The following is a 27,373-nucleotide window of genomic DNA, read 5'->3' as shown; positions in this document are numbered from 1 at the left end:
AGACAGAAAGGAAACACGTGTCCGTAAGACATTCTGAGCTAGGGGTGAGATCAGGTGCTTTGGAGGCTTCAGTGATCCGTTGCAGATGACGAGAAGAGCAGATGCTTAGCAAATGGAAGACTATCCTGCTCTATAAATAGGTTAAAAGAGGTTACCTCTGATACTTACTAAGTATGGGTAAGGCCCCTAATTCAAATTCGCCTAAGTAGTTAAGGGAGGGGCGAAATTTTCTCTTGAGCCTGCAGCTGAAGTTGCCTTTAGTTTAAAATAATCTGCATACGACTGAGGCATATCTTGAAGTGACTTATTCTGAATCCCCCACACTTAACTGTGAAAGGAAGAAGAAAAAAGATTGTGACTACAAACAATAAAAGGCTGAGGAAAGTTCTTATTTTAGTTCTGCTACTAATCTCTCACACACGTCATCTCGTCATCTCGTCTAAAGCCCTTAACCTCTCAAACCATCCCCCTTTCTTGTTACAACTGTTATAAATAGAATCTGATCTACCAGTGTCACAAGACTTGTATTCAGGCGTCTGCATCCCCACCAGACTATAAGCTCCTGGAGGGCAATGGCCATTCACATCTTATATTAATATTCTCAAGACCTAGAGGATATTATGCTGAGTGCAATAAGTCAGACAAAAGTAAATATCATATGCTTTCACTTATATGCAGAATCTAAGGAGCAAAAGAAAGAAACTAAATGAAAACAGACTCAAAGATGCAGAGAACAAACTGGTGATTGCCAGAGGGGAAGGTTTGGGGAGGGGGGGAAGGGGGTGAGTGAAAAGGTTAAGAGATGAAGCAGTACAAATCAGTAGTTACAAAACAGTCGTGGAAATTTAGAGTATAGCATAGGGTATATAGTCAATGTTATTATAATTGTGTGTAGCGCCAGATGGTTGCTAAAGTAAAGGGGGGGTCACTTCCTGGGTTGGCTAAACGACTATAACGTTTTTAAGTTAAAAAATATATATATTCTCAAGGCCTTGTAGACCCATGACAATAACCATTTGAAAAAAATGCTTGTTGGATGAAGTGTAAAGTGTGAGCAGTAACAAGTGCTACCACGTACTGATACCTTAATGTTCACCCGTCACCGTGCTATGCGCCTTACCCAGCACCACTAGTATTCTTCACAACCCTGACGTCTACAATCACCCGCCTTCTAGATGAGAAAACAGTAAGCCGGGCACAGTAACAAATCCAAAGTCCACACCCCATGGGTCTTGGAGATGGGATGACCTTTTTCAACTCAAAGGCTTTAGAGCGACAGAGCATGCGCCATGACGTAGGCGAACATGAGCCAGCGCCAATAATAACTCATCTTAAAGTATAAGAAAAAGAAGAAACAAGAATCGCTTTTTCGGCTTGAGGTGGCCTCCCTGCCCCTGCGCCGCAGCGGCAGTGCGCCTGCGCCCAGCCCGACTTCCGCCAGGCCCTCGGTGGGCTTCAGGAACACCTCTCCCAGCCTCGCGATGCCCCAGGCTGAGGCGAGACCCGGATGGCTGAGGACTGGGGCGCGCGCGCGCTGATGACGGAAGCGGAAGTGCCCAGGCAAGAGGCGGGACGCGAGCCCGGAGGGGCTTGGGATTGCGGAAGTTTTGTGAGGAGGGTCTGGCGGCTCCGGGAGCGGCGTGTTGCTTTGGAACGGGTTCCGGAAGGGAAGCCGCCGGAGAGCCTCACCGGGCTGCGTGCGTTTGGGGCTACACCGGGCGTGGTTCGACGTCGCTGCTGTTGGTCCTCTGCCCTCGTTCCTCCCTAGGGCGCCGCCTCGGATCTCCGCCATGGCGTCCACCACGTCCAACCTCCAGGTATCACTACCCACCCTCCCCCTGTAAAGCTGGCGCCGAGGGGAAGCGCGGGGCGGGGGCCGGGGAGGAGGGAAGAAGCGGCCGCGCCCCTGGTGCGGGGCGGAGGCGGCGCCCAGGTGCAGGTGGGAGAGTCCGCTTCCTTTTGCCAGCTTCCGGGGGCTCCGGAGCCCATTGGCTTTCCGAGACTCTTGACTTTGGTCGAGGCTTTTCTTTCTTTCTTTATTTTTTTCAAACCAGCCGGGTCTGCACCGCACTGGACAGAGCCGTGAACAGACGCTTTATTCAGTGTAAGGGAGGGTGGAAGGAACGTGATGTTTACACAGCAGTGCCCTGGACCAGTCGACGATAGGGTGGTCCTCGTTCTTCGTTCCTCCAGTTGCTATAGCAGAGCCCTTCTTTTCGCGCTGTCGGGTGAATAGGAACGTGAGCGCAGCCTCGGAGTCTGCGGAAACCCTGAATTCTTTGAGCATATGAGTTTAGGTGCGCTCTCCTGTGGCTTCCAAAACGTAATATATGAGAGCAGGGAATATTTTTAAATTACTTTGTGGCTTCGCCTCCCCATCCCCACAGCAGTGAGCACGATGGTTTATACGTATATCATGGGATGCTAAGTTTTAGACTTAATCGTTAGACCTCTGTGGAATGGACACAGAAAAGGAATTTCTGAAAGGGTCTCCCATCCTCAGTGGGTCTAGGGCTTCAGTGGGGTTTAATCGTTAGACCTCTGTGGAATGGACACAGAAAAAGGAATTTCTGAAAGTGTCTCCCATCCTCAGTGGGTCTAGGGCTTCAATGGGGTTTAGAATGTGGCTTGGCCTCGAAATGCCCCATCACCAGGTCAGTGTGGGACCAAAGAGTAGGGTGAAATATCTATACTGAATCCTTGTCTTGGTCTTGCAATACTTTGTTTAAAAGGCATTTGTTGAGTGCCTGGTACAGGAACCAAGGATAATGGAGGACCTACTTGACCTATCATCGTTGATCCTGACGAAAGACCTCTGAAAGTAGACCCATTTAAATAGAAACCAAAATTTTACAAAAAAGAGTGGAGGGGAAAGGGGCTTGCTTAGGACTTTTATCTTGAGAATCAACCCAAAAGATTATGAAAATGAATGTTTATATCTTTCATAAAATATTAAAATTTCAACTGACATTTCTTAGAATAAAGAACAAGTCACGTGTTGATTAATGTACCTTTCCAACAAGATTGCATTACACTAAAATACAACAGTCTTCACTTGACAGTAGTTTTTTGTAGCCCCATTCAGAAAGGGTTTTTGGTAAATGTACTTGGAAAGAAATATTGGTCATTTCATAGAAGTATTGTTTCTATGCATAGCAAAGATAACTTCTTTTGAAACGCCCATCCTGTCATCCTTGGTTTGATTTGGGCATTCTGCAACATGATTTTTGTCCATTTATTGATATCTTTTTTTTCTTTTGGAAGATTTGCAGTTTCATTCTGTAGTCTGTTGGCATCGTATTTGAATAGGATTGTTGCATGTTCTTCAGCGAATGGGCTAAAGATGGACCCACATTAAAGGCATAGTTGCTTGTACTAAGCAGGGAGAAGTATCAAGTTATAATTCTCTTAATGGTAAACTTTCTCATTCAACCTTTTCAACCTTCGAACCTAGGAAACTTGGATGCAAAATACTCAAGTAATGAATAACATTCCCACCGAACAAGGCAAAAACCCCTGTAGCCAGATGCTTATAACCTAACAAAGGAATGCAGATAACTAAAAATGAAAATTATAAAATAATGTAATAAGTGCTATGGTAGAATTAGAAGTTAGTGTGGGAGAGCAGATCTAACTCTCAGAGGACAAATGAGAAATGTTCCACAGAGGAGGCGATTGTGAGCTTAGGTAAAGTGAAAGATACTGGCAGTAATTGCCTGATGTTTAATGTGATCTCACTTAATCCACAGAACAGCTCTTCAAGGTGAATTATTCCAATTTTGCAGTATAAGGAACCGAAGCTTTAATTAAGGTTAGATTTTCCCAAAGACATACAGTTAATAAATGTTGAAGGGTTTTGAATCCAGGTCTGCCTGCTTACAAGTTTGTGTTATTTTCACTACAAAATTATGCTTGCTTGGATAGGTAGGTGAGTTTCATTCAGGCAGAGAAAAAACGTATGCCTCAGTCTAGAAATGTAATAAACTTTGGTGAGAAAGGGTTGGGAGAAATTGCAAGTAAAGCAGTAGCATGGAACTCAAAGGTTAGTCCTAAATATTTTGAGTGTTATGCCATGAATTTTGCTAACTCTTGGGGAATCATAAAAGATTATCCTTGACTTCCAAGGGCTTCTATTTTGATGTGAAAGCAGACACGTTAAGTGACTAACAGGATACTGTGTGATTATTGGAAGTGTGTCCAGGGGTGTGGAAACCTACAGGAAGCACAGGAATAGGCCGCCTGGGCTGTTGGGACGGCTCTGCAGCAGGAGGACCACGACTGCTGAGCCTCGGAGAAGCTGGAGTTTTACAGGGAGACAGTGGGGTTGGGTATTCTGCGTGGAGAGTACAGTGAAGCTTGGAGTCTGAGTTGTCTGTGTTGTCTCAGTAGTTGGGCATGACTGGGACTGAGTGTGCGGGGTGGGACGGGGAGCCTGGTTAGGCCATGTCATGAGGAGAGCTGTGCGCGCTGCACATAGATCTTTGGTCCTCATCCTGCTGTGTAGATTGGGAGTCATAGACGCTCATGTGCTCAGGTTTTCGTTTTACAGCAGAACTATCAGGCATACAGGGGACATAGCAAACCTGGAAGCAGGGAGACCAGTTAGGCAGGGTTCTGTGTGATGGGAGAGGTCAGGGCCGAAGTCGTGTAGCTGCTGGAATAAAGGAGAAGGGATTGATCCGACACAAATTGAAGAGGGCGAACAATCAGCCTTGGGTCTGCATTTGGAAAGTGAAAGCGGGGGGAGGGGGGGGGTCTGGGTTTTCTTCCAGATCCTCGATTGGATGTGTGAGTGGGTAGGCACTGGTTCTGGGATTACAAGGACAGGGTCCTATCTGAGGCCAGGGAGATCCTGAACTTCCTGAGTTTGAAATGCCTTTGGGGACAATCGAGGGGAAATGTCCGGTGAGAAACCAGGTACATAATGTAGAACTAGAGAGAGAGGGCTGGGCTGGAAATGAGGATTTGGGCATCACCAGCATTCAGATGGTGGCAGAGGTTGGGAGCATCTTGGAGAGTTTACAGAATGAGGAAAAACAGACCCTGTAGAAAGCGAGAGAAAGGGGAACCTGAAAAAGAATCGTTACATTGTCAAGAGTAAAACCAGGAGGGAGTGATGCCACGAGGGCCACAGGTGAAGGCCGCGTCCAGGTATTTTAATAGGTTAAATGCTGCAGAGGGGCAGCTAGGTAAGTGAGAGATTTGACAGCCAAGGAGGAGGAAGCATCGACGTGGGAGGAATCAAGAAATCGAGATGAACTTGAGATTTTGCTGAGGACATGAAAAAGAACTAAGATTGTAGCTAGAGGGGAACCTAAGAACTGGGGAGAGCTGGTGTGTTTCAGTTTGTGTTTTGTATTCAAGTCTGAGGTGGGATTTACGTATATTTTATGCGGAGGAAGGCCCCAACGAAACGGGAAAGGTTTGGTTGGGAGGACAGTAGAGTGGCATAAAATTGATGGAGTAAATGTCACAGGAGGAAGGTGGGCATGGGCTCAGGAGCCCAGGGAAAAGAATTCGCCTGGGCAGGCAGGGGCTGACACATCTTTCCTCCGGTGATTGCAGAGTTTACCCAGTGTCCCGGTGTTTTCTAGTTGGACATGTCATGGTCTTACCTGAAAAGGACAGTCCCCGATGTTCCCAACCTTTATACTTCTGTGTCGATGACTGGATCCTGAGTCACCCTGGGGTAATATATTCATCCAGTCTTTTGCCAGCCTCTGCTACACTCTGGAATGTGAAAAAGTGGGTTCAGTAGACATAACTCCCATCCTCATGGAGTTTATGTTCTAATGGGAGAGGACCGGCACAAACAAAACAAACCCCCCCATACACAGAAACAGGCCACTGGAAGGATTTTAAACAAAAGAGTAATATGTTTTAAAATTGAATAAATGCGGGCGTCAGCATAAAGATAATCAGCTTAAATCATCAGAAACAGATTATATAGGGAGTAATCAGAAAGAAGTGGGCTCCCACCCACACCCTGAGGAACCCTGATATTTCAGCACTGCGTACCAGAGGAAGAGTCAGCAAAGGAGACTGAGCAGCAGCTGTCAGGTGGGAGGAGAGCCGGTGCTGGGGAGCTCAGCAGAGGGCAGTGTTCAGGAAGGGAGCGGCAGGTTTTGAAGACTGTCGTCAGGAGATGCAGATGAAGCTGGAGCCGGCTGCATGGAGAGCCTTGCCCTGAGCAGTGGCGTGGGTGTGATCGGGGTCCGAAGGGCTGAGCTGAAGGGTAAGTGGGGGGGGAGGGGGAAGGGAGTGGAAAGAGAAGAGGCTGCTCTGGTGAGATTTGGTTTCTGAAAGGTAGCAGGGACACAGAACTAAGCTCACTGGTGTTTTGGTGTCAACAAAGGACTTCTAAAGGAGGGCAGTTTGTATGCCGACGAAAATGTCTAGTGGAGAGAAATCGTTGTTAGAGACGACAGACGTGGAATAACCGAGAGGGAGATTTTGAGGAAGTGATAGGGGACTTTTTTTTTTTTTCCCCATTTGTTCAACAATTTTATTGCGTGCCAGGCACTGTGTGAGGCTCTGGGGTAAAGCGGCGCTCCACATGCAGTCTCTGTCCTTTGTAGACGGGAGATGGCCGGTGGGTGAGCGTGCAGGTGAGCATGAGGGTGAATGGGGTGACGGGGTAGGAGTGCAGGGGCGGGGGGCGCGGAAGGCGGGGAGGCAGTGTGCTTTTGCAGCAGATTAGGGAGGGCCTCTCCGAGGACTTGCCATTTGAACTGTGACTGAAAAGGAGACCGTCACGGGTCCGTCTCGGAAGCGCAGGGAAGAGTGTTCTCGGCTGAGCGATCAGCACTGCACGGGCTGCCGGAGTGAGGACGGACCAGGGGGTTTCAGGTGACACCCAGCGGGAGCCAGGGCCCAGGGCACTGAAGGCCTTGTAGATCATGACTTGGCGCTTGAGTTTTCATGTCTGCAGGGCGAAGCCATCAAAGGGTGCCCTTCCCTGCTTGCTGTATAAACTGTAGGGTGGCAAGTGTGGAAGCAGGCGGACCGGTGAGGAGACCAGGCAGTCGTGACAAATGTGATAGTGGATCGAAGTAGGATGGTAGCAGTGGAGGTGGTCAGGATTGTATTCTGAAAGAATTATTAGCTCTCTCAAACCATACGAGACAGTTAAAATGGAAGATGCTGACAGAAACAAGGTGAAGTGGAGGACTCAGCAGGGAAACGTGTGTATTCTCAAACCATCGTCGATCAAAGGTTTAACGTGCGCCATCCAGTATAGTAGCTACAGGTGGCTACTTAAATTTAATTTTTTCTTAAAACTCACTCCTCAGTCACACTAACCACAGGTGCTCAGAAGCCATATGTCGCCAGTGGTTTCATACTGGCCAGTGCAAATACAGACATGTCCATCATCAGAGAAAGGCTGGTTTAAGTCATTGGGACGGTAATCGGAGCTAGATTATTAAGGCCTGACTGATTATTAAGAGGACTGACTGCGAATGACAGATCAAGTGGCTGAAGAGGTGAGTGGCAAAGCGATTCAGAATAACGTGAGAAGGACATTACGCCAGAGTGAGGGAGAGTTTCTGTTGCGTGGGAGCCACTGAGCCTTCTGGATGCATTTTTACGTGACCAGGCACACTGACGCCCCTTCCCCACCCAGGTGACCGTGTGCTATGCCTCTACCTTTCATATCCTGCCTAGCTTACCAGACTGTTGAGAATTTAGCTTTAAGTTCAGGCTGTTTGAACTGGGAAACGTGTAATTTCTACATTTTATCAGTTGTAAAACACACGATTTATTTTTCCTCCCTCCAGTGAGGGCCTGTTCGTCCCTCCTACAGCTCTCATCCCATCTATGTGCAGTCCACAGAAACTGCTTCAAAACATAATACTCTTGCATATGATTGGTTTGGGGATTGTTTCAATAATTTTTTTTACCTTAATTATATGCTTATTTTTCATAAAGCATAACCATGATCATTTTTTTTCTACTAGGTCTTATTTCTGTTGAATACAGTTTTACTACTTAAATTAATCCAGTTGTAATAAACCATGCTTGGTCTTTATTTGCATGTTTGTGTATTTTAAAAATTAAAGATAGTTAAATTTTGTTTTGAGATCATTATAGATTCACATGTGGTTGTGAGAAGTAATACGGAGATCCTGTTACAAGATGCTACCACGTCACCCAGTCATCTCACGTGGTGGCATCTTGTAAAACTAGCGGTGTCACAACCAGGATTTTCACGTTGATACATCCCACTGAACATGTTCGGATTTCCCCAGTTTTACTTGTCCTCGTGTGTGTGTGTCGGGGGCAAGGGGGCAGGAATTCTGTCACGTGCAGGTTCCTGTGTCCTCCACTGCAGTCATGATACAGAGTGGCCCTGTCCACAGAGACCCTCCCGTTGCCCTTGTACACCCACAGTCACCTCTTTTCCCCTCACCATCCCTGCCTCCTGCCAATATTGTTCTCCATCTCTGTGTTGTCATCTCTGTTCTCCATCTCTGTGTTGTCATTTCAAGGTTATATAAGTGGAATTATAAAGTCTGTAACCTTTTGGGCTTGGTCCTTCTCACTTAGCATAATTCCCTCAAGATTCACCTGAGTCGTGTGTATCAGTAGTTTGTTCCTTTTCGTTACTGAGTAGTTCTCCGTGCTGTGGATATGCCACAGTTTGTTTACCACGCAGTCATGGACAGACATCTGGAGCATTCGTGAAAAAGTTTGTGTGTGAACACAGTCTTCTCTTCTCTGGGACGATTGCCCAAGAATGCAGTTGCTGCTTCGTATGATAGTTGCATGTTTAGATTTGGGGAAAAAAACAGTTTCTCAGAGTGGCTATGCCATTTTACATTCTACTTGCAATGTATGAGTGACCATTTCTCTGTATCCTCACCAGCATTTGATATTGTCACTATTTTTTAGCAATTCTTATGGATATGTAGTGATATCTCATTGTGGTTTTAATTTGCATTTCCCTAAATGGCTTACAATGTGGAACATCTTTTCATGTGCTTATTTGCCATCTGTATATCCTCTTTGTTAAAATGTCTGTTCATGTCTTTAGCCCATTTTCTACTTGGATTCTTTTTTAACTGTTGCGTTTTGAGAGTTCTTTGTTTATTCCAGATACCAGTCTTTTGCTGGATGTGTGGTTTGCAAATATTTCTCTCTGTCTGTAGCTTGTCTTTTCACCCTTTTTTAACAGGATCTTTTACAGACCAATAGTTTTTGAGAAGTTTTTGATGAAGTCCAATTTATCATTTTTCCTTTTATATATCATGCCCTCGATGTCAAATCTCAGAACTAAGTGTTATAGTTTTACATTTTATATTTAAGTCCATAATCCATTTTGTGTGCAGTGGGAGGTCGAGGTTCTAGCACATGCTCGCTCTCTTTTTGCTGCTGGAAATCCAGTTGTTCCCACACCATTTCTTAAAAAGCCCGTTGTTCCACCATTTACTTTTGCATCTTTGTCAGTTGGACATATTTGTATGGATTTATTTTGGGGAGTTTTTTTTTTTTTTTTGATTCTTCAAAAATAGTCCATGTTCATTATGAACACTTTTAGAAAATGTGAAAAAGTAGAAAACTTATCAAAGATAAGTTCTGTTAAATTTCCTTCCCATCTTTTTCCTATGCTTGTTTTTTCCTGTTATTTCGAATAGTTGAACCTGTGCTGCATGTAAAAATTGTATCTTTTCAAAACTTCCATTGTAAACACATCCCATGTTATTACTAATGTTTCTTAATATTATTTTAATGATCCTGTAATTTCCCATTGTGTGGCATCTATTTACTGTTTAAACATAAACTCCCAAGGTTTATTTTTGTTCTTTAAAAGACCTTTCTGGTGACTGTCTTTGCTCAGTAAACCTTTTAGTTAATTACTAGGTTAAAAGATTTGGGTATTTTTCTGATTCTTGATATTTCACTGCCTCATTGCTTCTGAAGGGGTTTTACCTATTTACATTTTACTGTTATATGCTTTAGATATAGCAGCATTTGATTATGAGAATTTCCCTAAGTGCTTTTTAACTTGAATTTTTGGGTTTTTGATTATTCTGTACTAGCCCTATGCTTCACTTTTTGTTAAGTAAAAATTATGTGAGAATCTTAGCAAGTGGTTCTAAGTAAAGTCGTATTCAGATAGCATTTACCCATGTAACACATTTAATTTGCATTTTATAGTTATAATTTATAATAAAATGCTATTGTGACTTAGGAAAAAAGATGAATTTGTTTTAAGGTTGATTTTATTTTTTAAAAAAACAACTTTTCAAATGATTATGTACTTCAAACTTACACTTATCCTTTGATTTTGACGGTATGATTTTGCCTGTCTTTGAACAGAAAGCGATAGATCTTGCTAGCAAAGCAGCCCAGGAAGACAAGGCCGGGAACTATGAGGAAGCCCTTCAGCTCTACCAGCATGCTGTGCAGTATTTTCTCCATGTCGTTAAATGTAAGGCCACAGTTTGTTTTTCATTTAAAAACACAAAAAGAGAAAATTATCCTAGTTCATTTATAAAAATTGAAATATAATACCAGAAAATTCTAAGCCATCAATTTGCAAAATCCCACTGGCTTTCTTAGTCCTCATCCAGACAGTTTTTAGGTACTTGGCTAACAAGCGTGCACGGCTATCATAGGTACTACTACTTTGCGTACCTAAACACATTAAAATGTCATATAGTCAAAGGAAATGAGTTTTTATTTTATTGGTAATATACCCAGGTTAAATAATGTGAACCTCCTCATTTTCTAAGCACCTGTTTGAAAATACTCTTTTTAAAATGGGTTGGAAAACAGTTCTTTCATGTATTTTCCAAACGTTGCATGTTTACCACATGTCAGGCACTGGGGTACAGCAGTGCGGGAGAAATGGTTTTCTGAAGCCCAGTGCTGAACGTAGCGAAATGAGATATTTAAAAGGACATCTTCCCGGTAAACTTAAAGTTGTTTTTAAATAAAAATTTTAGCAGTTGGATCATTTATTTTCTTTTGGGCTTCTACATTTAATTTTGAGGTTTTTTCTGTCAAATTAAGTGAAACTGAGAACGAATCAGAAGACATAAGGCACGTGGAGCTAATCCCAGGCACTGCATGTATTGCCCAAAGACTTCACACAGCCCTCACAGAAGCTTCTAGGTAGTAAAATTACTGTATCAGTGGTACACAAAATAGATGGCATTTCTGTCACTTTTTATACTCTGAAATAAAGCTAATGTAGACATTAATGGAAATGGTTAATATTGGTTTATTTCTATTTGTCTTATAATTGGTTTTGTATGAGACAAGGAGTTTTCAACTACCTATACAAAATATAAGGAAGAGTATGAAACCCATAGAAAATTAAGTAATTTCTTCTTATTAACATTGGTATGGTAGGGTCACATTAAAATATGGTATGGTAGGGTAACATTAAAATATGGTAGGGTCTTGCTCAGATCTCTCTGTGACTCACACCCACTGATGGCCTCCAGCCCTGCTGGAGGAAGGAGTAGAAAGAGTTGATAATCCTTGGTTGCGATGAGCTGGAGGTGATCTTCCTCCCCTCAAATAGCTTTCCTTCGTTTAAAGGTGTATCTAATAGCTGAAGCCTGCCTGCGTAGGACACTGATAGAGAAACCTCTCTCATTTCCCTTCAACAGATGAAGCCCAGGGGGATAAGGCCAAGCAGAGTATAAGGGTGAAGTGTACGGAGTATCTTGATCGCGCAGAAAAGCTGAAGGAGTACCTGAAAAAGAAAGAGAAGAGACCGCAGAAGCCAGTGAAGGAGGGACAGCCGAGTCCAGCTGATGAGAAGGGGTATGCATTTTAGAGTGTTAGATTTTATTACATCTGATTAAAGACAAAATTAAATTGTGTTTGTGAAATGAATTTCTTTTGTTTAAACTAAGTGTTGGCAAGCCATTGCTCGTGGGCCCAATCTGACCTGCCGCCTGTTTTTGTAAATAAAGTTCGATTGGAGCAGAGCCTCACCTGCTTGTTTACCTGCAGCCTGTGGCTGCCTTTGTGCTGTACCAGGAGAGTTGAGTGGTGGCAACAGAGACTGTATGCTCCACGAAATCTAAAATATTGACTGTCTGGTCCTTTACAGAGAAGTTTGCTGACCCCTGGTTTACCTAGTTTAGAGTACGACATACCTCAGATGACCCTCCGTGAGCACTTGGTAGTAGCAGGATGAAACATTTGTAGGAATGGTACTCAATTCTTCACTCTCTGGCCATTCTGTAATATTGAAATTTAAAATTATAGGAGGGATCCGTGAATTAAATCTGTGACTAGCATTATTGACTCTTAGTACTGACCATGTGGACAAAATAAAAAATAACTTCAATAATGTGATTAAGTTTTTGAATATCTTCTGTAAAGTTTTTGAGGTAGATTTGCTTTAGATTTGCTTTTATTTTGTCATTGTAAAGACATTAACGCAACATAATTTAGAAGCATCGAAACCCAGTTTTGGAATGTCTTCCTGAGCAGGGACTATGCCACTGACAGACGCAGTTTGTTGTTCGGTGTGTGCGTGCCCAGCTCTGTGCTGAGAGGGGTTCGGAGGGAGGTTTGGCGGGTCAGTTTGCAGGCTCTGCACTGCCCGTAACCCCACCACCCTACAGCCAAGGCTGTCCCATTTGGGAATGAAACCTGTCAGGCTTTTTATCCACCTTCGTATCTTCTATTTAAAAAATGATACTCACCTAAGCCCACATGTACTTCTGTAAGAGCATGACTTTCATTAAAGGGTTAACGAACAAAAATGATGTAATGCCACATTTTTTTGCTCCATCAGTTTTTACTCAACATTGCATCCTGAACATCTTTCCAATACACTATTTCTGCAACATCTTTTTTATTAAGATTACGATTTATTCTACCCTATGTTAGTCTCTGTGACTGAACACACATTCTTCTGTTTTCCTGTTTCGAATAGTGGGCCTGATTCTCCATGGAGCCAATCTTTGAACTCATTTTAAATTATTTCCTCAATAAACTCCTAGGTGTGAAATGTCTGGATGGATCAACTTATTCCTGGGTTTTGGTTCATTTTTGTCTGAAGCTTCATCCATCCTTTGGAACCTCCGAACTAAGTAAGGGTTATAGACCTCCGTACCCTAACGTTGGGTATTACCTTCCTAGTTACAGCTTCTTGTTCTGCTCTGTAGTCTGCCTGGTCCTGGCGTTTTATTGTCGTTTACAACTCCTGTAATTCATCTTAAATCTTTTTGTGGAATGAGGCGTGGAGTGCGCACTTACGAATGAACACATACAAGGGTATGTCGTGGGAATTTGAAGTTAGTTCCTGACTTCATTCTGGTCTTTTTGCCCCTTTCCTGTTTACGATTTCATATTGATAAGTAATAAACCTAATAGTTAATATATTCTTAGTAGTAAAATAAGCATAACTTTAGTGTGAATATCTTATTTTGCCATTTATATTACAGATATTTCAAGTTAACCTTTCTTCATTTTTGCCTTATTTTGAGAACAATGATCATTTGAATATATTAAATTCTTTTTATTAGGAATGACAGTGATGGGGAAGGAGAATCTGATGATCCTGAAAAAAAGAAACTGCAGAATCAACTTCAAGGTTGCTTAGATTTCATTTTTAAATTTACTATCTTATTTAAAAACAAGTCTCATAATGAATTGTCTGTTTGAATTGCTTTCTTTCCTCCCTATATTTAGATGAGGTTCAAGGATTGGCTTTAGTTCCCAGTGGTCACATGCTGGCTTTGTGGTCATTTTCATAGGATTTACTCTATGGGGTCTCTATAGAGTTGGTTTCTTTCTATGCAGTAAATATGTTGTTTGGTTTTATATCCACCTTAACGAGCCTGTCAGTCAACTTCCTCTCTTTTATTTTATCTTATTTACCCCCTTTTAGGGAAGGTAGCATTTATACCATTAGCACGCTATCATAGCTGATGGTACTAAAATTTCCTGTCAGAGGAGCAGAATGAATTAAGACTTACACTGGCTTTCATTGCTGTAGCTTATGCATTTATGGTTGATTTCATCTTTCCTGCCTGCTCTTCCTGTCTACTTTTTAATCCTGTTTCAGCGCTGCCATTTACATTTATCTCTTTTCACTTTCTGTTTTTACCTTCCGCATCTGTAAAAGCCCTTTCGTTCTCTTCAGTAGGCTCGTGGTATGATGTGGAGGGGTCGATTTTGGTTCCATTCAGATCTGGATTCCACTCCAGGTCAGCTAGTTAAATTTTGGGCAAGTTCCATCTCAGAGTCTGAGACCCCAGGTCCATAATAAAAATTAATAATATTTTCTCAGGGCTGTTAAAGATAACTGACACTGTAAAAACTGCTTAATATTATATCAGAGAAATTATAGAAACTCAATAAATCATAGCTTCGTGTATCTAAAAAGTCATCTATTTAATTGCTGGCTTCTTTATTACTGAGATTAGATTGTTCTTTGATTTTTCAAGTTGAATTTTATGTATTTTGTTAATTTGAATCTTGCCAAATAGAATACAAAACAGGGGTGGATTTCCATTGTATAGGCTCAGCTTTTGTTAGTGAGTGGTGATTGTACCTAGCTGGGCCAGACCTTTAACCTCGCTCTTCTGGGCTCTTTGTTTCGGTAACGTCATTTCTGTAACGTCATTTCTGTCTCACCAACCCCACTGGGATGTACAGAATACTGTAAGTGTCTTGAAAACACTACAGTTAGTGAGGATGTATTTATATGCCAAGAACTTCAGTGGTGGAGGTAGTCCAAGGGCAGACCTGTGTTTCCACTACCACACCACCACCACCTAGAGCAGTGGGGTCACGTACTTTGTACTGAGTTTTGTTGGCCAACCCAGTGGTCCGTGCCAAGTGGCCTTATTTCAGTTGTAAGGCAAAAAGCTTTTTTCTGTCCTCTCGGTTTCAGTTTGTTCCCCTTCTCTCGAGCTCTGCCTAACCCCAGTAAAAATTGGATTGCATCTCTGATTTTGAAAACAATACAACCCAGTTTTTAATAGGAAATTTCTCTTTAAAAATCAGTAATGATAAGGACCAGAGAAATATAAAAATAGACATGCATAAAACATTTAAATGAGGAAATTTATTTGGACTGTCAGGATGAAGTGTGGAGTATGAAAGGAGTCCCAGCTTTTTCTGTCTGAGAATCATTTTTTTTTTTTTTTTGCAGCTTTTAATTTAATAGTTTGCTGATCTACTTCATTGTATAATATAGTTTACTTTTTCCTCTTTTTTTCTGAAACAGTATTTTAAACCTTTTACTTTTGTTTTAGGTTATGACATTAAGTGCAATATTCGATTGTTAAAATTAAGAGGTTATGATTTTTTGTTAGCTACATTTGATATTCATTGACTTTTGAAATTAAACAATATATTAGTGTAATAAGTAGTATAATCAAAAACTGGATAAATTTATATAATTGGAAACAATCGACTTATTTGGCTTTTATTTTCCAATAATCCCTCCCCTCTTTTAAATTTTACAAACCATTAAGCAATGTCCAGTAATTAATAATACTTTTATCTTAATAATCTTTTATCACTAAACATTCCAAAGTCATCTAAAACTTAAGGAAAAAAGTATTAGTTAAATGTGAAGATAAATTATAGCATATTTAGAAAATCCATAGCAAAAAACTTTAGTTGACCACATGATGCTTATATATAAAGTAAATTTACTTTTGTTTAACTAACACAAATCCTCTCTGAGGATGTAAATTTTTTCTCATGTAGAGTTACTAATCTGAATGGAACATAGAAAATAAAAAGTGAATTGGCTTTCTTAATTCACACTTAGAAAATCTAGAATGCAAAAAGTGCTGATGGTTTTATTTAATTTTAATCTAGCTAAAGATTTTCATTATTAGGGAAGTTGCAGAGTATAACTACTCTTAGAATAATAGATGTTTGCTAACAAGAAGAAATATCCATAAAACTAATTTCATAGGTAATCAGTAGATTGTGTAAGTGGTGATGTTTTGTTATACTTAAAACAAATACACGTCACCTTTGAACAGGCTGCTCAGTAGTTGGTGGTTGAGCAGTTTCTACATACTGGAAAATTGAAAGAACGTTTGATGAAAGATAAACTAGAAAGTTTTGCCAATAAGCAATAGTAAAAGAAATCTTTTGTGGACTCTTACTGCAGCAATTGCTGTGGCTTTTGAATATATTACATTCAAAAACTAAATTATTTAAATAACTTTGTTAATGTACAAAACTTGTAAATAGGTCTGTTTAGAAGCCAAACAGAAAATTTGGCGAATCTCGTGAAAGTATTACAGATCTATAAGGGTACATTTTCTCTCTCCTCCATCATTCCCGTCCTTCCCCTCCCTTCCCTGCTCCTTTCTACCTGTTCATCTTTCAGTTTCTTTATGTCTGTCTCATAGTTAAGTATATTTTCTTTCTTTGGTTAAAGGAAAATATTAGATCACCATTTCTTTGATAGTGGTGGTGGTAGTGGTGGTGGTTGGGTTTTTTGTTTGCTTTTGTTTTAGTTAGAAGGAGAAATAGATCAGCCCCCATTGAACAAGTACTTCCAATACTCCAGAATTAATGCATCGAAACATTATAACCACCTTACCTAACATAAGGTCACTTGACCCTCACACTAACCTGTCTGAGTAGTTTGGGGAGATGATATGATTTTCATCTCGCAGTGAGGAAGCCGTCATAGGAAAGTGACTTAGCCCAGCTTTTCGAGCCACCCACCCCAGGTTCCCGGCTCCCACCCACTGCTCCCTAGAGCTGCTTCCGCATCACACCGTTTCAGAAAGAGTTTCAGTACGTAAAACTTTTCAAGACAGTTTTATCATGTATTTCCTCAACGCGTTATTTCATGTTATCTTCTACATTTAATGGATTAGTCCTTAAAGATGACATAATTTTTTGTAGGTGCCATTGTCATAGAGAGACCAAACGTGAAATGGAGTGATGTGGCTGGTCTTGAAGGAGCCAAAGAAGCACTTAAAGAGGCCGTGATATTGCCTATTAAATTCCCTCATCTTTTTACAGGTGAGACAACTTTCAAATAATTTTTTTGGATGATTTTGATGATTTTCTGAAACCATGTTAATGACTGAGGTAAAGCATCGTGAATTCTTTTCACCATATCATGAGTTATTACCTTAAATTTTAAGGCGGCGAGAAACCTTTACACAAAGATATTTATTACATATACATATTTTTAATATACATACTGCAAAACATCCTCAGTGTCAGCCAGGTAAATCATCAACATGCAGTGGTGTACTGTGCACTGACTAAAATACAGTGTACAGCTACATCGAGAAATTTTGACATGGGAGAACATCCACATGTATTATAAAGATCAAAAAGCAAGTTATAACACATGTATGTGTGATTCCACATTTGATAAATAAATGTGTGTGCTGAGAAGTAAGTGTAGTTGGATCGACATAAATATGCTAATGTGTACTCAGGAGATAAGGTGGTTGGTTTTCACTTTTTCTTTTGAATTTCATCTGAATTTTTTGTAATGGACATGTACTAGTTTTATAGGAGTATGTCCACGTCTTATAAAGAGGAGTAAGGAGTACTTAACGCTCTTGGATAAAGTGAGTGTCCGCTGGTAGCACACGGACAAGCGCATGGCACTGGGGGGCACAGCTGACCTGCCATCTGGGTGTAGTTCAAGTGACAGCTCCAGTGGGTGATTTTCCTTTGCATTGTCCTTTTGTGACTGACAGCCTGTTTGTGCTTTGACTGTACCCACAGTCTAACAGAGAAACAGAGGTTTTTCCTTTTAAAAACAGGCTGGTTTATGTAGAGAGCAAATCTAATGTTGGCTCATACTGAGCGGGTCTAGACAGTGAACAGGTCTAGACAGTGAAGTCGCATAGAGCAGGGATGAAGAGCAAACCAGCCGTTGGCCACCTAGCTTCAAGGCACCACTTACAGACCGACTTCAAGAATGTGACACTAACAGTGTGAAAGTGGACATCATAATCCTGTAAAGGCACAAATGCAGTCGAACTCGTTTTATGTTGAATTATTTATACTAGTGTTTCTTGAACGTGAGTCATTTATGTGCCATCTTCATAAATTTTTTCATATACATATATCATTATTTTAAAAATATTTTCCTTTAAATCACTCACGTTTAGAGCAAACTTTTTATTGAAGTGCAGCATAAATGTACAGAGACAGGCAGGAACCCTAAGTGTTCACCTTCAAAATTATCTCAAAGTGAGTACGTCTGCGTGAGCATCGGCCAGATCACAAAGCACGAGTGACCCAGAAGTTCCTCTGTTCCTCTCCCCCCCGCCCCAGAGATAATCTGTCAAGAATCATATTTTGCCCCCAAAATATTGTTTTGCCTGTATTTGAACTTTTAAATCACTTATTTTATCTTAGTAACTTTATTTTAAAAGACTGCTTCGTATCTATTGTAAATGGAAAAATCAATGCTTTTCTAATACAAAAGGTAATTCTTTAAACAAAAAATATTTGTCAACCACCTAAAAGCACTTCATATTTTACCAATGGTATACGTACCCCACTCAGGAAACACTGACATAATTGCAAACATTAAAAAAGGAAAACAATTGAAGCAAAAGTCGAGGCTGTAGAAACAATCAGTATAACAATATTTAGTTTTGGTATTAGTCATCTGCATATCATTCTTTTGCAGACACTATACCCACCCACAGTTGACACTTAGCAGGTTTTTAAATATATATTTGCTATTTTATTGGCAGGCGTGACCCAGGCCTTATTTAATTAGTTAGCATTATAATTCCTCGTTAGCAAAATTGAGATACAAGGAGTTGATTTGTTCACTTGTTCTATTTTTGGTACTTAAGGTAGAGTCCCCTTCTCATCATACAGCTGTTTGAGTGTGTATGCTACATGTAATAATCCGTGCTTCCCTGTGGATCAGGAACTGAACCAAACTTCACAAGGGGTCACCCAAACTGTGATAGTTTCATTCCTCTAAAGGTCGTAAATGTTTACAAGAAAACACTTCCAGCTGCCCCTCCCCCGTGGATGCAGTTAGTTTCTCCAACAATATTCTGGCGTCAGGCAGCACGTACAGGAGGTGGCAGAGGTGCCTCTGGGCTGAGCGGTTGCCCCTTCCCAGAGCTGAGCCCGCACAGAGGGCCAAGAGCCTTTTGTTTATTTATTTTTTTAGGCAAGGCAACCCTTGGTTGACCTCACAGATTGCAAGGACCTTGTCAGCTTACAATCCTTTTTTTTAAAAAAATTTTTTACGCCTACAGCACCTGGTCTTTCTAGGTGGTCCCATCCAAGTACTAACGAGGCCCGACCCTACTTAGCTTCCGAGATCAGATGGGATTGGGCTTGTTCAGGGTGGCATGACCAGAGAGCCTTTTGTGTTCACAGTTCTCTTTCTGGGTGTGGTGGCTTCTGTACACAGTGGTGAATGAATGAGTGAGCAAGCAAGTGAACTTCGTATTAGAAGAATTATATCCATGTACACATACTTTTGACAAAGTGGTCTCTAAAGAGAGCAAATAAAATCCATTTGAGACTTACCTTAGATTGATGTGTTTAAAATATTTTTGTTCATTCTGCTAGCTTTAGAGTGAAAACCTCTTCAAGATATTCTTCAGTGTGGATGATGTCTCTGGTAATTGAAATTAACAGTTTCGAAATTCTCATGTTGTTTTTTCTGATGCAAATTTTAGGCAAGAGAACACCTTGGAGAGGAATTCTATTATTTGGGCCACCTGGAACAGGAAAGTCCTATTTAGCCAAAGCTGTAGCAACAGAAGCAAACAACTCAACATTTTTTTCAATATCTTCCTCCGACCTTGTTTCTAAGTGGCTAGGTGAAAGCGAAAAGTAAGTAATAAATTGGTTGTTTAGTTTTTCTTTGCCTGGTAGTCACTATATCAGTCTATAGAGTATTAGTTTTCTTACATCAATAATAGACATTCAGAGAAGTGACATAATACAGGTATTCATTTCTCTGTCGAATCAGTCGAGTTCCTATAATAGTGCAGATTGTTTTGTTTTCATCTTTTCATCAAGTCTTGTGTCATTTACTATTTTTTAAAAACTGAACGCTTTCATTTACTTTTAGGCTAGTTAAGAACTTATTCCAACTTGCCAGAGAGAATAAGCCTTCCATTATCTTCATTGACGAAATTGATTCTCTGTGTGGTTCAAGAAGTGAAAATGAGAGTGAAGCTGCACGAAGAATCAAGACGGAGTTCCTGGTTCAAATGCAAGGTTGTGCCACCGATTTTCAAAACAGTCTGTATTTGCTGTGTAACCGTTATGGTCACAGTAATGAAAAAATCCAAGCATAATTTCTCCATTCTAACAGACTACGTGTTTCATCTATGGCATGTTTCATTCTGAGTGTCTTTCACATACATACATAATTTTTACCCAAATGTAATCATCTTGTAGGACTTGCCGGTATAAATAGTAAAGACATGCATATGTTACTTGTACCAGGAACGATATCAGCAAGAGGAATGTGTAGACTTCAAATGAAATCTGTCAAGAACTATTTTGAAAAGAATATTAATAGTATTTGTCCATCTAGGAGATTTGATTCTCGAGAATATTTGCATCATATTTTAGTAATTTGATATTTGATTAAATACAGTTTTTTTTCAGAGACTCTCGAGAGTTAAATGTTAAAGCATCACATTCTTAACAATATATAGACAAGTTTTGAAGAACACTAAAATGATAAAATATTTAAAATATTACCTATTTTGATGCAGGAGTTGGTGTGGACAATGATGGAATTTTGGTTCTGGGAGCTACAAATATACCCTGGGTTCTGGATTCTGCCATTAGGCGAAGGTATGATGCCGCAGTAAATACCTTATTCCTAACTACAGACGTAACAAGTGAATTTTAATTCCCGTCCTGTCTAGTGAGGAGACGTGCTGATAAGTTTTCAGAATTTTTTTAATGTGCCCTAACCCTACTGCCCCTGTGCCTCAGAGAAAGAGAGGGGGCATCTCTTTGTTTGCCTGCTATATCAAAGGTATGAGATTTCCACACGCTGGAATCTTTCACATTGGTAAATATAACTAATGCTTAACTTTAGTTCTGATTAAGCGTAGTAAGCACTGATGCTTCAGAAATTTACAAATAATAGTTTGATATTTCAATGAAAATTTTTCATATAAAACTTTAGCAAAATGACAATTACACAAGTTAAAAGATAATAACCGAGATGCATGTTCAGTTAAAAAACGTATGTCTGTGATTTTTAAATTAAATATGAAACTTGAGCTACAGGAAATGTATCCACTCTCACTGTTTTTTACTGCTTCACAATTCCCTATTCCATTCCTTCAATTTTTCACGGTAAAAACACTACAGTTTTTGCCACTTTTGTCCCATCTACTGATGGTCTGCCAGGCTGCTAGATTACCATTCGGTACCAAGGAAGGAAATGTGCTGGTTATTTTTGAAAAATGGCCTATTTCTGAACCACTCTGGAGATCATGAAAACTTTTTAGATTCTTCTCATTGTCTCAGAGAGACACCTGGAGGAAAAGACATCTTTGCAGACCACTTAGATTGTCCCTCATCGCTTCCTCCCTATGACCAAATACTGACATTCTAAGAAGGCAAGCAGTATTATTGTTAATAAAACATGGTGTTTATTTGTGATGATAATGGAATTATTTGTTCTGAGTACCTGTTATACCCATTATAATAAAGTACACATTTTATATAGTAAGTATATGTTTATTCTATAAGATTTGAGTCATTTTACTATTTTGAATTCAGAGAATTATTTTGTCATCTCCTGTGTCATACTGTTAATCATAATCATATTGTTCCCTTGATCAGGGGTTCAGGGCATAGTTCTGTGGGAAACTGACCCTGTGGGACGCGCCGTGTCATGGATCCCATACACAAACACTGTAGCCAGAGTCACCCCAAATTGTGTGAAAAGGACCAAACCACTCCTAACTGGTTCCCTGGCTATTTTGGTTTTATGTGTTTGGTAACATGTTCTGGATGTTTTCCCTTTATTTAACCTAAATGTATGTTTAACTCTGACACATATGGACCCATTTAACTTATTCAGCTTAACTTTGTAGAAAAGAGAAAATTTAAATATCTTGTTTCTTCTTGAAAATATCCTAATGTTCAATTGAAATGAAATACACATAGTAACATTCTTGATATATATTTTTTTTCCATTTTAAGATTTGAGAAACGAATTTATATTCCTTTGCCTGAGGCCCATGCCCGAGCCGCAATGTTCAAACTGCACTTGGGGGCCACTCAGAACAGCCTGACAGAAACGGACTTCCGGGAGCTGGGGAAGAAAACCGACGGCTACTCGGGGGCAGACATAAGCATCATTGTGCGCGATGCACTCATGCAGCCCGTTAGGAAAGTTCAATCAGCCACTCATTTTAAGAAGGTAAGGAACTAAAACCACACAGTGCCATTTACATGTAGGATATAACTCGAAGAGCAACCAGCAAACAGGACAAACAGAGACTCATGGGCCTGGACATTAGACTAAGGTTACCAGAGGTGGGTAAAAGGGGTTAAATATGTGGTGACAGAAATCTAACTATGAATGGTGAACACACAATGCAATATCAGTTATGAATTAGCATTTAATTTTGTACTTATATTTGAAGGAGGAGTTTTTGTTATGAGGAACAGAAACATTCAGTAATTTCACAGTAATAAACTTTCCAAATACCATGAAAGTTTCTCAGCTATAGAAAATGGAGAAACTTCAGAGAATTTTTGAGTAGGTCTATTTTTGATCTCTAGGATTATTACCACTTAATAAGCATTATAGAAAAAAATCTTAGCCACAGGTAACTGTTTCTTTTTTTTCTTTTTACTCTTAACTCATTTTCTTGTGATTATATAAGTAATTCATTGTAGGAATATTAAAATATTTTAAAAATCAAGAAAAAATTAAAATCAAGTGAAATCGATTCCTTCACTCCAAGATAACCACTTTTTGTTGTATATTCTATTTCTTTTCAAAAGTAAACATTTTAATGAAACGTGAAATAATAGTGCATTTTCAAATTTCCTGATAATGGCCTAAATCTTAATATTTATTTAATTTGTTCAAATAAATATTCTAGGTTACTATTTATTCCAGGTTCAAGGACCTTCACGAGCTGATCCTAACAACTTAGTGGATGATCTACTAACGCCCTGTTCTCCTGGCGACCCCGGTGCCATTGAAATGACATGGATGGATGTCCCTGGAGATAAACTTTTGGAGCCAGTTGTTTGCATGGTTTGACATTTTGTTTGATTTTAAGAAAGATTTCTAAACATTGTAATTTGTCGAAGATAAAATTTTCAGTTATGTAAGATTAGCAAGAAAATGTTAGCATGTTTATTTAATACTGCTCACTTATAATGTACAGATTAAAATGTTTTCTTAGGCCTTGAGGAAAATTTAATTTTAAATGAATATGCTATTTTTCAAAAATATAGGTTTCTGACTTTATAGGTCTTATTGCTAGGATATTATTACCAAAATTCTCAGATATATTGCATAAATTACTTCCCAGACTTAACTAAAAAGTAGGAGTGGTGAAAAGATTTTTTTCTGAATCTCATATTGTAAAATATACAGAAACCCCAATGCATGCATGCATCATAGTATTCGTAATGGTATATTTCTGTTTTATTTCTCAAGGCTACATAGAAAGTTTAAAGCTTTAAAATATTCTGAAACAATTTTTATCATAAAAATTACATTTCAATAGTTTATATTGAAGGAATTAAAATACTTTATAAGACTTTATTACCTTGTAAGGCATATTATTTTTTAAAGAACTTATGTGATTGAAGAGGTACATTTATTACGTTTGTGTTTTCTTACAAACAGTTTAAAAATTTTTTTCTGCTTCAGTTATAGATTTTCAAAGAGCTTTATTGTCAGTGTACAGTAACTTCTAGAAGAGAAACTTTTACATGTTTGTTCGTAGACATAGCTATATATACATGTATGTACATATACATATATAATTATGCATGTGAATGTGTGCACACATTCACACACATATATAGATGTATTTATGTGTTAATTAACCATACTGTTTATCTGAGAAATTATTTAGAAACCCTTTTTTGTTTTAATTTTTGATTTTTTTTTAAAGTTTGGGTTCTTTTACAATTTTGGGTTCTTTTACAAAGTTTTAATATAATTTCGATCTAAATTTTAATGAATAGTTAAAAATTCTATTAAGTTGATTTTGATTAAGTCGTATTCTGTTTCACAGAAGTATAAGTGAATGACTATATTCCTTGTGAATTGCACTTGGAAAACTGCTCTCTTGTTTAAGACAAAAACAGATAAGGCCACAAAAGAGATCAGGGGCATGTTTTGGAGGGTCTTGATCCTCAGGCTAAGAGGACTGACGGGTAAAGAGCAGCTATTGAAGGTTGTGAGCAACCGAAGGGTGAGCAACCAAAAGTTTGTATGTGAAGGAATAACATGGCCAGAGCTTTTTCTTTTACTAAATGAAATAGGTCCTTGAGAAGAATGAGAGTTTATCGTCAGTAGCTTGCGGCATACTGCAGCAGATACTCAGATTTAACCTAAGTGAAAGTAACGATGCTGACCACGCGATGTTGAGATCTGTTGCTAACGCGGCCCCCTACCTCTTTTCCTTGGCAGTCGGACATGTTACGGTCACTATCTAGCACAAAACCCACCGTCAATGAACATGACTTGTTGAAATTAAAGAAGTTTACAGAAGATTTTGGCCAAGAAGGCTAAACCAAAGACGACGAGGAAGATGTTTACCACGTATGGTCTTTCATAGGTATTTTTGCCTTTCTTGGATGGCACTCAGATTATTTCCAGTAAAACTCTTTTACCACAGGGAATCAGCATTCCTTTAAGTTTTATATGTATTTTTGCTCCATTACCAATTAAATGCTCCTATTAACAAAAATTATAAAACAGCGAATTGAGGATACGTGATACGTGAATGGCAAAAAAATAGAAATTATCCAGTAAGCAGAGGATTAAAATTGATTGAGATACAAACATTTAAAATTGTTATGAATCGTGAGTGGTCTTCGTAAAGAGCATTTATCTTTTTTCTTTTACTAAATGAAATAGGGCTTATTTCATATTTTGAAAAATTTCTTAAGCATCATTCTTATCAATGTAAATTTATTTACTTTATTAAAAATAAAAAATGATAAAATCTTAACTCTCAGGGATGGGTAATAGAACAGCAAAGATTACTGTGATTGGACTTAAAAGATTTTGAATTGTGTTCTAACCAAGGCTCTTAATTGATTTTTGATAAGTTAACGTTTTCTTTTTGTAGATTTAAATAATTTCTTTAAAAGTCAGCAAGCTTTTATATTTAACTAAATAATACCTTTCACTGTGCAATCTCAAGAGAAAGAATTTCTAAATTAGACGTCTTTATCTTGCAGGAGAAAATTGTCAATTTCGTTGTCTTTTTGTAGTAACATTGACCAAAACTAGTAGTAAATAAATATGTCCTTTTTAAATAACTCTCCAGGAATACTGTAATGGGAACTTTTGCTAAAAGGAATGACCTTCCTTTAGATTATAGGAAGTTTCTTGTGTGTGATATGGGTGTGTGTCTGTACATATATATATACATATATATATATACTTTTTTTTTAAAATGTAGGATAGCAAGATATCTTGTCTTTTACCTTTTAAGTTCAGGGAACAATTTGTCCTGACGATACGTGTGTTACTGGTGTAATGCTTCATGAGCTTTAGAAATGAGCTGTTGTCTCATTAAGTAATAAATTACAAACATCATGTTATTTTAATACCTTCAAATAAAAAATCTAAGGATATGTTACACACTTAAGCATCAACACTAAGTTGTGCCTTGTACATTTGCATTGGCTATACATGCAAAGAGTTATTCAGTTAGCTAGAATGAGGTAGATTTCTTCATTACTATAAAGTTTTTTGCAGATACTGTAGAATGAATTGCATTTTAAAGTATATTTGCACATTTACATATTATGCTACATGGTTGCCTTTGGGTTTTCTGTACAGATTTTGTTGATATTAAATGGAAATCCTAGACCTGAAAAATGCTGTTCTTATGTGAATTAAATTGATATAACCTACTATTGGCTATATTCTGTGTACGCTTCTTTATTTTGGGATCTTCTGTAGAGGAGAAAATATCTACATTGATGAGATACAAAAATTAAAAATTATTAAGAATATATACATGAGTCTACGGCCATGCTACCCTGAATATGCCTGATCCCGTCTGATCTCGGAAGCTAAGCAGGGCCGGGCCTGGCTAGTACTTGAATGGGCGACCACCTAGGAAGACCAGGTGCTGCAGGTGTAAAAAAAAAAAAAAAGAAAAAGAAAAAAGAATATATATATGTATGAAAATCCTGTTTTTCAACAATTTTAATGTGAACGCTGGGAATTAACTTGGTAGATCAATACTGAATTGTTTGCGGATGTCTTACATGATCGTTTATATACCTTATCAGCCCCAGGATTATATAGTATTGTTGTTATACCAGGAGAATCAACATATTTATATTTTATTATATTTACATAATAATTGAAATCCAGAAGGTTTTGTGAGTCCAGAATTTGATTTGAGGAAGCGTTTTATTTAAATTGTTCAAACATATAACCAAATCACATGTAATTATAGTGTTGGTAAGTAGATACTTCATCAAACTTAGTTCTTACATGTGCTTTGAGAACTATGTCTCAGTATCCGTATCACTTCTAGCCATAGCTCCATTTTCTACATTTCTGGTTCAAAACTATTAATGGAATCTAATCATTTTAGACTTGTTCTAGAGTGATAGAACATAGGCCATTTCCATGTGTTCTGTGTAGATGGATAAACAGAAGAAACTAAAATGTTCAGGCTCTGTCTTGACTTTGACCATTACGAAATTTTGGAGAGATGTTTTCTGAGCCAACAAGTAAAACCTACCTAAGCATCTTTATGAGTTATACCCTGGACGTGTAAGAACATTTTTTGCCTCCGCCTGAAAAATAGAGACCTTAATTACAAAGTATTTCACTAGAAAATTGACTTTTGAGTTCACTATCTTCTACAGGCAGAAAAACAAAGAGTATATTTGATGATTAATGTGAAGTACTATTTAGCCACTTGCCACTGCGTAGTTGAGAAATTGAGGCATACCCCTCTAACACTGTTGCCATACGTGTTGCTTGACACTTACAAATGAGGCAACATGGAGTGCCCGTATGGACCAGTATCACCTCAGCTTATGGGCTCTCAGAGATGCCGTGTGCTTTCCCACGTTCATACTTTCATTTATGTTATTCTGTTACTCTTATCAATGTTTTTTCTCCGCTGCTCCAAATCCCAGTATTTCTATTGAGATTTAGCTCATAACCCATATAATCTCTTCCAGGAAGAACTCCTAAACTGTGTCCATC

The 27,373-nt window shown here is 39.0% G+C and overlaps 1 protein-coding gene and 1 pseudogene across 2 annotated transcripts; both read left to right on the top strand.

Moving 5' to 3' along the window:
* Positions 1–1,557: 1,557 nt before the first annotated feature.
* Positions 1,558–26,065, top strand: VPS4B (vacuolar protein sorting 4 homolog B). 2 transcript variants are annotated; one of them, XM_015590843.2, is made up of 12 exons: positions 1,558–1,817; positions 10,321–10,432; positions 11,622–11,778; positions 12,972–13,061; positions 13,497–13,564; positions 16,858–16,977; positions 19,635–19,791; positions 20,033–20,181; positions 20,688–20,769; positions 22,138–22,357; positions 23,066–23,206; positions 24,599–26,065. In XM_015590843.2, the coding sequence occupies exons 1-12, from the start codon at positions 1,791–1,793 to the stop codon at positions 24,698–24,700; spliced, it is 1,425 nt and encodes a 474-aa protein (XP_015446329.1). In that variant the 5' UTR covers positions 1,558–1,790; the 3' UTR covers positions 24,701–26,065. The 2 variants fall into 2 exon arrangements, with proteins under 2 accessions (XP_015446329.1, XP_006913780.1); XM_006913718.3 differs by lacking the exon at positions 12,972–13,061 and having other exon boundaries at positions 1,561–1,817.
* Positions 26,066–26,166: 101 nt separating this feature from the next.
* Positions 26,167–26,285, top strand: LOC112481347 (annotated as a pseudogene).
* Positions 26,286–27,373: the final 1,088 nt, after the last annotated feature.

The sequence above is a fragment of the Pteropus alecto genome, unplaced genomic scaffold (genome assembly GCF_000325575.1).
Source record: "Pteropus alecto unplaced genomic scaffold, ASM32557v1 scaffold14, whole genome shotgun sequence".
Lineage (NCBI taxonomy): Eukaryota > Metazoa > Chordata > Mammalia > Chiroptera > Pteropodidae > Pteropus > Pteropus alecto.
The sequence above is the reverse complement of the archived record's forward strand: the minus strand, read 5'-3'. Positions and strand labels throughout refer to the sequence as shown.

What these genes read in the sequence shown, in the direction of transcription:
- VPS4B (XM_015590843.2), top strand. Translation starts at nt 1,791, where the DNA reads ATGGCGTCCACCACGTCCAACCTCCAG. An exon ending in ACTGCAGAATCAACTTCAAG is followed by an intron (nt 13,565 to 16,857) that starts GTTGCTTAGATT and finishes AATTTTTTGTAG; the next exon opens with GTGCCATTGTCATAGAGAGA. An exon ending in TGGAGCCAGTTGTTTGCATG is followed by an intron (nt 23,207 to 24,598) that starts GTTTGACATTTT and finishes TTTCCTTGGCAG; the next exon opens with TCGGACATGTTACGGTCACT.